The sequence below is a fragment of the Camelus bactrianus genome, chromosome 1 (assembly GCF_048773025.1).
Source record: "Camelus bactrianus isolate YW-2024 breed Bactrian camel chromosome 1, ASM4877302v1, whole genome shotgun sequence".
In the NCBI taxonomy this organism is placed as follows: domain Eukaryota; kingdom Metazoa; phylum Chordata; class Mammalia; order Artiodactyla; family Camelidae; genus Camelus; species Camelus bactrianus.
The window spans coordinates 74,071,317-74,085,462 of NC_133539.1; the positions used below are offsets into that span (position 1 = coordinate 74,071,317).

Below are 14,146 nucleotides of genomic sequence, written 5' to 3' on the forward strand. Positions count from 1 at the left end.
ACAGAAAAATTTCAAATAATATTATGTAGGTACTCTTCTTTTGGGAGGTAGGGTGTACTCTCCCTCCTTGAGGGCAGACTGAACCCAGTGAATTATTTAGAGTATTGAAGGGGAAAAAGTTGCTTTATAATGGAGAAACCTGGCAAATGTTATCTTTTGGGGGTGGGGTGGGGAGGTAATTAGGTTTATTTACTTATTTTAATGGGGGGACTGAGGATTGAACCCAGGACCTTGTGCTTGCTAAGCATGTGCTCTGCCACTGAGCTATACCCTCCCACTAAGTGCTATCTTAACAAAAGGATCACAGTTAAAATCACCAGTAATGCCATGAGAACATCATGAGCCCTCTTATATGATGTGATGAGAAGTATATTTCACCTCTATGGTTTTCTTCCCCCAAACCCATAACCCCAGACAAATCATGAGAAAATCTTCAGGTAAACCATTAAGGGACAGTCTACAAAATATCTGAACAACACTTCTCAATACTGTCCATGTTATAAAACACAGGAAAAAACTGAGAACTTGTCCTAGACCAGGGGAGACGAAGGAGACATCACAACAACAAAACACAATGTGGCATGCTGGATTGGATCCTGGAACAGAGAGAGAACATTAATGGAAAGACAGGAAAATCTGGTGTTTAGTTTATAGTAATGGCCTAATATTTGCTTCTCTCTTTTGCCAAATGTACCAGGGTAATGTATGATGATAATGTTAGAGGAAACTGACACTAGATGAGGGATACACGGAAACTCTGTATTATCTTTGCAACTTTTCTGTAAATCAAAATTATTCTAAAATAAATAAATGTATTTAAAAAACTTGTACAAGAATGTTTATAATAGCTGTAGTCATAGTTGCCCCAAACTGAAAACAGTCCAGGTGTTCATCATTAGGAGAATGGATAAATAAAGTGTGTTATACTTACATGAGGGAATACTACTCAGCGATAAAAAGAAAGAAACCATTGATACCACAATATGGATGAATATCAAAAACATGAAGCCAAGTGAAAAAAGGCCTGACATCAAAAAGTACATAGTTTCATCAATCTGGGTGCCATCAGAAGAGAGAAACCACACAGTAATTTAATAGAGAAAGTTTAATATAAAGAATTGTTAACTGTAACAGAGGATTGGAGTAACAAGGGGCTGGCTGGTAAGAAGTAAACAAAACTCTAAAGAATGTAGAAATATCAGATGCAAGGAGCAGTTACTATCCTTAAAGCTAAGAGAGTGTGCCCAGGGAAGTGGTCTTCCAGGACTTGATGAATGGCAGAGAAGTCACTGTGCTGGTTGAACTTGCTGGAAATCTTTTCTCTGTGGTGCCAGGGGAATCTATTAATGGGGAGATGTTTCACTGGGGGCACTCTGTTGCCAAATTGCCCAAATTGGGGTGGGAGTGGGTGCTAAGGAGAGCTGCTGTGCACAGCAGGAGCTGGAAACTGGAGAAGCTGCAAGTCAAGTGCTGCAGGAGCCTGATGCTGGAGAAACTGCCTGTGATGCAGGACCTGGATGCTGGAGAAGCTATGCATGCTGCAGGAGCCTGTCAGGTGAGCACACTGGAACCAGGGAGAAAAAGAGCTTTTTTCTTCCTGCAGTGTCTCCTGTGCTCTTTATTGATAAATCTTGATAGCGTGCCACCCGTTGAAAGAGAAATAAAGGGCCCATATCTGTTTTCACAGGGCAGGCAAAATGGGTGAATTTGGAGCTGAGAGGAAATAAATTGTAAATGTAACACAATATAGTGCCTTTCTATTTATTTGAAGTTTTAAAAGAGAGAAACTAACTTAGAGAAAATATCAGAACAGTAAGTTGCCTCTGGGGATTAGGGGAAGTGAGAGCAGGCACTGACTGTAAAGAGGCAAGTGGAAACTCTTTGGGGTAGTGTTAATGTTCAGTACCTTGAGAGTAGTTTAAGTTAACCAGGTGTATGCATTTGTAAAGATTTGTATATTTCTTTGTATATAAATTTTACCTATTGAGGAAAGAATGTAAACAAAAGTAAACATGTGCATAGTGAAGTACTTACGGGGGAAGTGTACTGATTACTGCAATTTACTTTGAAATGCACCAATAAATAAGATAGATTGATGAATGAATAGATAGATATGTGGTAACGAGAATAGTCACATTGATGGTAGAACCCAGGAAATATCTTGATCAAGGGGGTACTGGTGCTCACTGTAAAACTGTTTCAACTTTTCTGTATAGTCCGAACTGACATGGTGACCGTGGAGATGGAGAGAATTCATAAAAACCAAGAGAAGAAAATGTTTTAATAGGGAAGGAACAGCTGAGCTGAATGTAGTCCATAGATCAGGTGAACTGATGATGAACAGAACCACTGGAATGTGAAGCATACTGATGGAACAAGAGCAGTTTCTGAGGTATGTATGGCAAAATACACTAAAAACAAAGTTTAAAAAAAAGCAAAAAAAAAAAATGGAAGAAAAATATTATTCATAGACACATACACAAATATGCATGAAAATACTATCTATAACATATAAAGCACTGCAGTAATTGAATAAGAAGAGACAATCTAATGGGAAAAAATGGGCAAAGGATATGATAAAGAAATTCTTAGCAGAACTGTGTTGTCCAGTCTCACTTGTTATTATAGAACTGTCATTTAAGAACGAGATACTATATTGTTCTCCTTAGGTTGTAAAATATTTAATACTTCAGAACATTCAGAGTATGCAAGAATAGTCTTTCTCTTTCGGTATGTATAGACGTTTTGAAAGATAATTTAGTGGTAGCTATCAAAATAAAATGGCTTACTCTTGTTTCCATTAATTTTACTCCTAAGAATGTCATGAAGAAACACACAGGTGTGCAAGATTATATCTTATTCACCAAATCTTAAGATGCCTCTAACTGAAAGATGTATTCCAATTTCAGAGATATTAAAATATGAAAATAAGTATACTCTAGAATTGATGAAATTCAGTATTGTAAAGATGTTCACTATAGCATTGTTTAAAAAGTTAATATTGATTGATAATACTGAATTTTAATCTCCATTAAAAGACCATAGATCTAATACACTGACACGGAAACACGGCCATTAATGCTAAATGAAAAAATGAATTTACAAAAGAACATTTATAGTATGATTCTATTTCTATAGGAAAAATTAATATATGTATATATTTATAGCTTCCTTTTAAAAAATGCCATAAGATAAACACTAAACAGTGGCAACATTTTGGGAATGAACTGGTATGGAGGTGAGAATATCTTTTTCGTAACTTCACACATAATTGTATTTTCCTTTTTTTTTTTTTTTTTTTACAAAGATCACATTTTGGCAAACCAAAAATCTTTTCATATTTTAGCCTAATCAACCTGATTTGGATGAAATTATCTATTTGGGAATGAGATGTAAAAGAGTAACATCTACCTTATCATTTTGGGATTAAATAGATTATTTCATGGTCAATGACAAGGCTTGTAAATCTATGGGTTTTGTTTTCAAATCTAGATCTGAATGAATACAAATAGAGTTATGATCTGGAAGTTGTAGAATTATAAAAGTGGGAATTGGATGAGATGGAATGCTGTGCTGATGAGGGGGAGAAGCAGGGATATTGTTCAAAGGCAGAAATGTAGAATTTGGAGACTGCATGCACATTTTGTCCAAAAGTCAACATTGTATAATTGTCATCCTGAAATTCAGGAAATAGAAGCCTTGAGGTATAGGAAACAGGATTCTTTGCAGGGATTTGGCTGCCAAAGTTCTTATGTCCTTGGGGCCTAGGGGAGTACCCAGCAAAGACAGCTGCAGTCATGTATTTGGCAGCTACAGCTGACACTGAGAGGGGTGGATCAACAGATTGGCACAGGCCAAGGCAGCTGCCTCAGTATTTACATTTTTAAATAATAATTTTTAAAAGGGACATTGCCAGAACAAATTTCAAGTAGAAATAACTATATGTCATCTTAATATATGTTGGATACTAACATTTTTATTAGTAGGGATGACTGAACTATTATAAAATAAAAGATGATCTTCTATAATGTTATTTAAGCTCTAAAAGTCCATTATTCCATATAGGTCAAAATTCCCTCTACATCTGAGTCTTTCTCCCCCACCAGCTTGGAAATTCAAGAAGTGGGGAATAAAATGCCTTGTTAACTCTAGTCTTTGAAGACACTATTTCTAAGTCCATAAGATTAAATATATGGAAAGTCATGTAAACACAAAGACAAAGCTACAAAAGAGGATTTCAAAAGTATAGTGACAAACCAAGGATAAAAAAGACATTTTCAAGACATTTGAGGAAATACGAATATGAAAAGATATTGATAATGAAGAGATAGTTTTATATTGTTAACTTTGTTAGATGTGATAATAACATTGTTTTAAAGTTAAAAAATAAACGTTAAACATTAGTGATGCATGTTCAAGTAGTTAGTGGTGAAATGTTATGCTGTTTGTGATTTACTTTAAAGTGCTTCAGCAGAAGATATAGATGAAGCTAACATGAAAAAAAATGTTAAATCAAGGTGATGAGTATGTGGGGTATATATACCCCACTCATTATTCTTACATATATTTAAACTTTTTATAGTAAAAAAAATTAACAATGAACAGGTAAAATAAAATTCCAAAGGGCAAAAAAATCTAGATAGTTGATTATTGGATAAGCAAAATTAATTGATCCTTATGATGCACTGGTAGAGAGTATTCCAGCCAAGAACACCCCTCATAGCAGAGAGCATAGTTTGGATTAGCAGACCTGTATCCTAGTTTAGGTCCTGCCTACTTTAATCGCTTCACCCAGGGAGACTCAGTTTATTCATCTAGAAAATTAAAGGATTAAATTAATTGTTTTGTCCTTTCTAGTTCTGAGAAGCCGTACCACAGAGGCCCTAAAATCAGCCCTAAACTCAAACTCCTACCTGTGCCTAGCAGGTGATTCAAGTTAGTGAATTGATGGAATGCTTGCCAGTCTAAAGGGGGCGCCTCTTCAGCCGAGTAAAGTCTTCCGATAATGTAGGCACAGATGTTACCTACCCTTTTTTCAGATTAGGAAGAAACACAGGTTTTTATGTGAACTGTAAATGTTAACAAGTGAAAAATGTAAAGAAAATAAAGGAGTGGGGAGTCTGCGCTGCAAGTTTGCCTTCTTTGCGCAGTTCACGTCTGCGGTCAGCTAGGACTCCACAGCCAGGCAGCAGAGCACTGTGAGGAAGACCAGAAGTTAAAACAGACGAAGATCAAAACATCCAGTAACGATTCGAGGGTGTGAATTCTGCTTCAAAATACCAGTCTACTTCAGCCTGCGAGATTTCATCTACTAATGGAACTCGGTAAACGCCACTTGATTGTTGTCCTTCGCTCTCATCTTCCGCCCGCGATCGCAGCAGCTGCGTAGCGCTAAGCCATTCCCGTGCCCTGTGGTCCCCCGGAGACTGCGGGCGCCACCGATTTTACACCCCTCGGGAGCGCCGGGAGGACGGACGGGGCCGCGCTTTCAAGGATTGTTGTGCTGGCGCCTGGCAACCCAGTGAACCTCTGGAGGAGTAAGTTTATTCGCTTCTCTGGGTTCTCCCGAAGAAAAAAACGTTTCTCTGGGTCCAAGGAAGGAGTTCTCAACCGGAAGTCCTGCCCCCGGACTTGAGCGCTTCCTGTTTGGTAACTAAGGGCGCGAAACGGTTGCTTGAGCACCGGTAGCAATTACTCCCGAGCTTCGCGAGTGCCTGGGATTACCTCAGGTGCTGTTCACGGGCGATACGAGAAGGTGACTCTTTCCTCCTCCGGACGTTTTCTGGAGTCCCCTCTCCATTTGTCATCATGAGTAGTGAATTTCTGGCGGAGCTGCATTGGGAGGATGGGTTCGCCATCCCGGTGGCGAATGAGGAGAACAAGATACTGGAAGACCAGGTGAGGATCAGGTGAAGAAGGCGGGGGATGGGGGGTTTTGGAGGGACGTTTTCTGGTTTGTAGAAATACAACCCTTTTATTTCTCTCTGTTCCTTCCTTAATCTCATCTTTTCTGTCTACCTCTTCTCGGCACCATCTCCTTCCACACCTGCTCGCCCTTTTCGGTACTTGCTAAGCATAAAAACAAGCAAACAACAGAAACGGCAATTGATATTCACGACTATAAAGCCTGAATCTGTATTCTTTCCTCCTCTTCCACTCCATGTACTCATTTCCAGCCTCCTGAGCAGTAAAGACTGTTCCCGCGCCCTCTTTTTTCTTCCTCAGAATTAAGCGCGGTTTGCAAAGGGACTTCTGAGATTTGCGTGGCATCAGCTATTTGGGGATGCTTGTAAACAAAATACGTTGTGGTTGACATTTTGAGTTTCGGCGTATGATGTTTAAAGTTAAGGTGACTTGAAGAAATGTTTTCAAGAGGGATGTTCTAGTAAGAACGTAAAATGTGCAGTTTACAGCTTTTCAAAGTGAGGATTAAGTTGTCACAGAACAATATAAAATATTTTACGTTGTAAGGAATATTTTACAGCAGCTTGCAAACAAAGCATGGTAGTTATAAAAATAAACTTGCAGCCAGCTCAGGAAACTTTTAAAAACCTTTAGCAGCCAGTCTAAAGTTCCATCACATGGCAATGTGTTGTATGGAAGAGGGTCGGAGAACAGATGATGTTTACACTACTTTAGAGAATGGAAAAGAAGGTCTTCTCTCCTCTGAGAAATGAAAATGAAAATCCCCCACTCTGTGTTTTGAAAAACTTTTTTCAAAATATTCTGACTTACTTACTTCCGTCTAATTTAGATGGCTTCAGTTTTTGATTTTTGTATTTTTCAGTGAAGAGCAACATTAGGAAATAAATATATCACTGAGTACTGAGGAATATCAAGAAGTGCTGTTCAGATACCACTTATAGCACTTTGTCTATTTCTTCTACTTAAACTGTAATAAGTAAAATAATTATCTCACAGTGTTGTTATACAGCTCTAAGGACATTAATATAGGTTAAAGTTCCATTTAAATGTTAGTTTTTGGTATTATTGTCATACTATTTGTCTCAGGATTTTATATACATATGACTTATATTAGCTATTTTGAAAAATATTAAAGAGCAATAAAAAGAATAATGAGGACCATAATCACTTCAGCTGAATAAACTCTGATATTTAAAAAAAGCAACTCTTGAAAGTTTAATATATTCAAGCAGAACAGAAGGATATAAAATATAAAAATACATGATATTCCCTCCCCCCAAAACCCACTGTTGCTCATAAAAGTGGCTATTGTGGCCTTAAACAAATACCCAAGACATCATGGTCTACAGGTATATAGTTAGAAAAGACAGGAGTATTATAAATATGGGATCCTACTGTATATTTTACTTGTATTTAAGAGAAGAAATTCAGTGAGTGTTACTTAATTACAAGAGAGAGTGGTTGCTAAAAAGCTTCTTTAATATTAAGAAAAACTAAGTAAGAAAAAATGAAATGGTTAAATTAATTGTTTTTTAAAAATTATTTGCTTCAATTGTAGACAGTATGGGTTGACTCCCTGCTCTTTCACCTTTTGTCTTCAAAATGAGGAAATTAACTCTCTTAACACTTTCTGCCACCTTCTTTTCCCCATTAAAAACTGGTGGTTTTATTATGTTAATATTACATTATTTGATTTTCAGTCTATTCAATGTTCTTAATTTATTACAAGTGTTTTGTCTTAGTTGTGTATTTAAGATGATTTAATGGTCCTTAATGCAGCCACTTTTGCTCAGTTTATCTTTTTTTTTAATTTTTCACTTCGATTCATCTTTTGATTAGTTGGGTACTATCCACAAATTGCTGTTTCAAGAAGGGCCCATAATTACTGTGCTTTTAATTTCTCATATCCTTGCTTGCCAGTCTGGTTCCTTGCATTGCCCGCTTTGAGTTTCTGTTCCTTAAATCATAGTATCAAATACTTTCTCTCACCCCTCCAACCCCAACTCCTTCCTTCTGGAGTCTTGTGTTTTCCAGTATGGACTGTTTTTCCACAGGCATACCTCCAACTGTTAACTTAAGAATTCACTTTATTCCTTTCCTGGGTCGATGCTCTATTTCCTACATCACATTATCTTCTTTTTAGCTTGGATTATTCCCTTATTTTGATGAAATACTTTGTGTCTCTTTAAGAAGAGTCTATGGGAAGTGAACACTCTGAATCTGAAAATGTTTTTATTTATTCTCATGTTTGATGGTAATTTGGCTGGGTAGAAGATTATGGGTTAAAAATAAATTCTCCACAGAATTTGGAAAGTATTGCCCTTTTATTTTCCAGCAGTGTTGTTGGTGAGTAATCTGATATTAAAATGATTTCCATTTTTTGTAGGTTACTTTTTTAATCTCTGTAAGCTTTTAGGGTTTTGTTTCATCTTTATGTAGCAGTTTTTAGTTTGGCAACTATATTAATCATATTTTGAATTTTCAGGTTATTTGCTTGTTGCTTTTTTGTAGTACATGGCCTTGTTTTAGGAATACAATATCATTTATCATTTATCATCTATGTATGTGTGTCCGTGTCTGTATCCGTGTGTGTGTGTGTGTGTGTGTGTGTGTGTGTGTGTGTGTGTGTATGTGTATTTAGTACTTTTCTTTTTTGTCCTGAATTATCTGTTTCCTTTGGGATCTTTTTGTTTGTTTATCTTGATATCCCTTATATTATGTAAGTTTTCAGTAAATATCTGGTGGTCCTTGCATGTTCTTTATATTTAAGAAAGAGGCAATAAAATATTGTTTGGAAACTATGAGAGAAGAATTATCAACTTGTGGAGAGTTAATCATTATACTTTCATTAAAAAGCAGATGCTTTTGCTCTGGGTTTATTATGCAATGATAAAAGTCATAATCGATAAAGAAAATAAAAGTTAAAGTACCAAACAACACAACAGCTAAGTATATAAAAGTGCAAACTATTAAAAATGCAAGTAGATCTTGACCTTGATATACTGGGATACTTCAATATTGACTTCCTCAGAATTAGACAGCTCTAATAGACAAAAATAAAGATATGAAGGATATAAATAATACAGTAAAAATAAAAGCATAGAGAGCATATATCCCTTACATAGAATATGTTCATAAAACATTTACAAAAGTAGATCATTTACTATAACAGAATAAAAACCTTAAAACATTAAAAGGGAGTAATAAACTTTAAAAACATCATGCTAAGTGAAATAAACTGGACACAGAAGGACAAATATTGTATGGTTCCACTTGTATGAGATAACCTAGAAGAGTCAAATTCATAGAGACACAAAGTAGAATGGTGATTTCCCGGGGCTGAGGAGAAGGGAAATGGTGAATTAGTGTTTAATAAGTACAGAGTTTCAGTTTGGGAAGATGAAAAATTTCTGGAAATAGATGGTGCTGATGGTTGCATAACATGTGCATATGTTTAATGACACTGTATTTAATATATGCTGAAAAATGGTTAAAATGGTAAATTTTATGTTATATATATAAAAATATATATATATATATTTTACCACAATTAAAAAATGAGTGATAGAAATTTTATAGGTTGATTCCCTGATCATAAACCAATAGAATTTATAATAAACCATTTAAAAAATTATCCTCCATTATTATGGACTGAATGTTTGTGTGTTCCCAACCACTTAGCCCTTTCCCAGCCACCAAATTCATGTTGAAGCCCTAATCCCCAATGTGATGGTATTTAGAGGTGGGGCCTTTGGGAGGTAATTAGGTTTAGATGAGGTCTTGATGGTGGGGCCCCCATGATGGGAATAGTGTCCTTATAAGGAGAGGAAGAGAGACCAGGGCTCTTTCTCTCTGCCATGTGAGGACACAGTGAGAAGGCAGTCATCTGCAAGTCAGGAAGAGACATTTCTCCGGAATTGAATTCGCTGGCACCTGGATCTTGGCCCTCCCATCCTCCAGAACTGTGAGAAATAAATTTCTGTTGTTTCTGCCACCCAGTCTATGGTATTTTGTTATGAAAGTTGACTAAGACATCAATCTTAAATTCTTAGGTAAGTTTCTCAGGAATATATTCCTGGATAGCAGAAAGAAATTGAAAGGAAAAGGTCATCTTTTAGAAAACAATAAAGAAGACTGCTTCATATCCATTTCCGTGGGTAAGAACGAAAAATCTGTCTTAGATAAAACTTATAGTCTTAAATGCCTTCATTTTTAAATCAGTGTCTTAGTCAGCTTGGATTGCTATTTAAGAATAACATAGACTGAGTGACTTCAAAAAAACAAACATTTAGTTCTCACAATTCTGAAGGCTGGAAATTGAGATCAGGCTGCCACCATGTTTGGATACTGATGAGAGCCCTCTTCCTGACTTGTAGATGGCTGCCTTCTAGCTGTGTTCTTACGTGGCAGAGAAAGAGTGAGCTCTGGTATCTCTTCCTCTTCTTATAAGGACACTAATCCCATCATGAGGGTCCTATCTTCATGTCCTAATTTAAATCTATCTACCTCCCAAAGGCCCCACCTCCAGATAACATCACATTGGGAGTTAGGGCTTCAATATATGAGTTTGAGGGTGACATAAACATTTAGTTCATGAAAATCAGTAAGACAAAAAGTAAAGAAATGAAGAACTCCTCTAATAAATTAAAAAAAATAAAAGTTAAAATAAAAACTGAAATTAATGAAATAAAAAGCAAAAAATACACATTTATTATTACAGTTGACCTTGAACAGTGCGAGCGTTAGGGGCGCTAGTCCCCTCAGATTTGAGTACTGCTATCTCTGCCTCAAGAATCAGGAACTGATAAGTGACTCACCCAAGGACAGGAAGCTGTGAAACAGTTTGGATAGAATCAGGACTCAAACCCTAGTTCTTTTGATTCCACATATTGTGATCTTTAGTTGAACATAGACTTTTCCCCACACTTAGTTAAAGATCTGTAAAATGAAAATATAGGTACTATATTTATTGAAAAAAAATCCAGGAATAAGTGGACCTATAGTTCAAACCCGTGTTGTTCAAGGGTCAACTATATTTAGTAAGTTTAATAAAATAAAGGACATAACAAATGATTAAATTAGTATTTATTTTATTTCTTTTTAAATTAAATATTCAAATATTTCTTCTGCACTTCAGCGGATGGTGTTGTGCACCTCCTGAGTTGTAACCCCAATTTTGGGAACCGCAGCTCAAGACTCTAAGGAAGCATATTTTTGTATTGTTGAGCTTTTACATTGCTTTGAGGGATGACATATTCTAATGGTCCTGAGAATTTATGTTGTAATTTACTAAAGTTTGTTTGTTTGCTTTGAATTTACAATGTTTTGTTTCTACTCAAGGTTCTAATTCAAAGACACAAAATACAGTAGAAAATAGGTAGTAAGCAAATGGGAGTTATTCTGTTGTGTTAAGGTTAGCCTAAGTCTACTGGTTTTGAATAGGAGTTTAGGGAGAAGCTATTATGCCTGGTGTTCAGCTACTTTTCAAGTTTATGGTTCATGCTCTGTTTGTATTTCATCTTGTTGCTATGCTTTTGTTTGCTTTAGCTATCTTGTGATATAATTATGGAATAGAATCTCATTTCCTCCGTTTAATTACTGCTGTATGAAAAAAAGCATTTTAGCAATGACCCTGCTAAAGCTGTAAATTTGAGAGATTTCTATTCTCTTTTAATATGGTGCTAATTTTCCCACAGTAATCTCTAAATCACAATACTATTTTACAAGACTTAAAAGATCAGTAGATTTTAGAAGTTCAAATGGCTATTGAAACAAGCAAATAAATGAAGATTTAATTTTCTTTTGATTTTAGATCTTTTAATATGGTAAAAACTTAGTAGGACTTTGGTTAATCATAGCACTTAATATTTACAGTTGTCAAAGCTGCAGAATGAAAAGTCAAGCTTGCAAGATCAGCAACGTGACTATGAAGATCGAATTAATGCTATGACTTCTCATTTCAAAAATGTCAAACAAGAGTTCTTATTTACACAGGTATAATAATGTTGAAATCCACATTGATTATATATCATGTATAATCATGGAACATTTCACATTACATTTACATCTATGATTTGGTTTTAGAGATATAAAAGAAAACTTTAGCATAACTAAATGATTATGAACATAGCCTTGAACCTGAAAGTAGGTAGAAAAAAATACTTTTAGGATATCACCAAGTTCATGGAATAATTAATTCATTGAATGAGAAATCATCATTCATATAGTCTGATATAATACTAGGCAGCAGATTATATGAAAAGGTACAGTGATGGTAGTGAGCAATGATGGCTTTAAGTGGGAAAAGACCTAATATAACACGTAATAGATTTTTTGTCTATATTTAAATTTTTCAGCATAATCCCCTGGGGCCATTTTGTGTGGAGGCAGAGTCCACACACTTGAGTAGCTCTTAGGACACCACGGTATTTTAACATGGCTTAAGAATTGAAATTTATAATGACAATCCTGAGATAACAGAAAGGTTAAATTATATTTAGGAAACTATTTAAGGTAACTGGGGAAAGTATAATGCATTTTAGAAATATTAATACAAATAATATAAATTAAAACTTAGAGTGATTAATTAAGTAAGCATCTGTTTTATGGATAATCTGTTCATGTGTAGAAGCTCTTTCTTTGTTGCTGCCCAGGAAATCAGACAGCTCTGCAAGTAAGCATTGGAGAGTTTTCTAACTTCCATCTCAAACTATTTTTTAAAAAATACATCTACTTTTCTTTGAAGAATTGTGTAATTCTTGAAAATAAAGTTGTGTTTTTAATAATAATTTATAATTAATATAGATAAATAACTTTTATGGTTTTTAAAGTCTTATTTAAAGTTATAAATTTAATGACCTTTAAAAAAACAATCTCAGGATTTTTTAATCCTGATGTGATTTAGTAATTAAAAATGGCTTGGAATAACATGTTTTCCTCAAGTTGTTAAACCACTGAGTTGGGGATTTGAGAGACAGAGATTCTCGTTAGGTATATTTCATTATAGTCAAACCTCAGTTAAACAGGATTATAGAGACAAAAGATGATAGACTTCCTACAACAGTAACAGCTTTAATAATGTAAAAATAATACTGATGGTAATAACTTTGAAGCCCTACAAGATCAGTAGTCAACAAATACAATTTTTTTAAGTAAAACTTAACACAAAAGCATTATTGTATATTAATATATTCTAGGAAATATTTACAACCATAAGTGTTTACAAAATTATTTAAAAATTATGTTTGCTAATTAGAATGTGAAATCAATTCATACATTTTATTTCCTAAGTATTTTTTAATCAATTTCATTTTTATTTTTAGATAAGTGAATTATCTTTTCAGGTCTCATCTTTATATACTTTGTTTTCCTGCAGTTTCCCTAGACCAACATAATATCTGAAAATTGCTGACATTTTTTTCCCAGCACATTCCACAAACTGACTTTTTTACAACTAGTAAGCAACAATGACCACACTGAATCACGAAGTCTGATGTGGTGTGGGTTTCAGAGAAGTGGAATTAATAGCACTTAATCTATACATTTTGTAGGAACTTTATTATCTTTTTGTTTAATGGATTATTATAAATATTTTATAATATTAAAACTTTAAAAGTCTTTCTGTCCTGTATATTATTCTGTAGTCTCTTTGTAAAGCCAGGGAGCATGAGATTGAAAGCGAAGAACATTTTAAGATTATTGCTGAAAGAGAACTGGGACGAGTGAAGGGTGAAGTTCAGCGACTGGAAAATGAGATGGCTTCAATACGGGAAAAGAAAAGTGATAAGGAAGTATGTTTCAAAATGTTACTTAAATTTTGTGCTATTGTTCCTTCTTCTCTCACCCAATAAACATCGATTTTTTTTTTTTTTCTGTATGGCAAAGGCATTCATTAGTTTCCTGACATCCACTTATGTTGTTTTATGGACAGTGGAAGTCACATGGAGCTGTGATTTGAATCAACAATGACAGAATATTACATTTATTTTCACAATTTTCATTTACCAAATACTCATTGAGCCTTATTATGTGCAAAGTACCATGCTGGCCGCCTGTTATGCCATATTAGGCATAATTTATTTAAAAATTCTACATTTTTTAAAGCTACATTAAAAAATCACTTATTTTAGAATTCTTTTTCAGTTAAAATTTTTACCTTTCATATTACCAGCTTGTAACTCTAATATTAAACTACCATAACCTATTTTTCTCTTTTCCTTAG

General features: G+C 34.8%; 1 protein-coding gene across 4 annotated transcripts in view; it reads left to right on the forward strand.

Moving 5' to 3' along the window:
- Nucleotides 1-14,146, forward strand: part of CCDC39 (coiled-coil domain 39 molecular ruler complex subunit) — a 138,558-nt gene that overhangs the window by 86,110 nt on the left and 38,302 nt on the right. For 2 of the 4 annotated variants that reach the window (XM_074367355.1, XM_074367364.1), the window contains 5 exons: nt 1,438-1,555; nt 2,217-2,392; nt 4,858-5,898; nt 11,800-11,919; nt 13,569-13,715. In XM_074367355.1, the coding sequence (XP_074223456.1) occupies nt 5,809-5,898; nt 11,800-11,919; nt 13,569-13,715 (357 nt within the window). In that variant the 5' untranslated portion in view covers nt 1,438-1,555; nt 2,217-2,392; nt 4,858-5,808. Of the gene's footprint in view, nt 1-1,004; nt 1,556-2,216; nt 2,393-4,857; nt 5,899-11,799; nt 11,920-13,568; nt 13,716-14,146 lie in introns of those variants that run through there. The other 2 variants (XM_010947829.3, XM_045511298.2) reach the window with 2 other exon arrangements.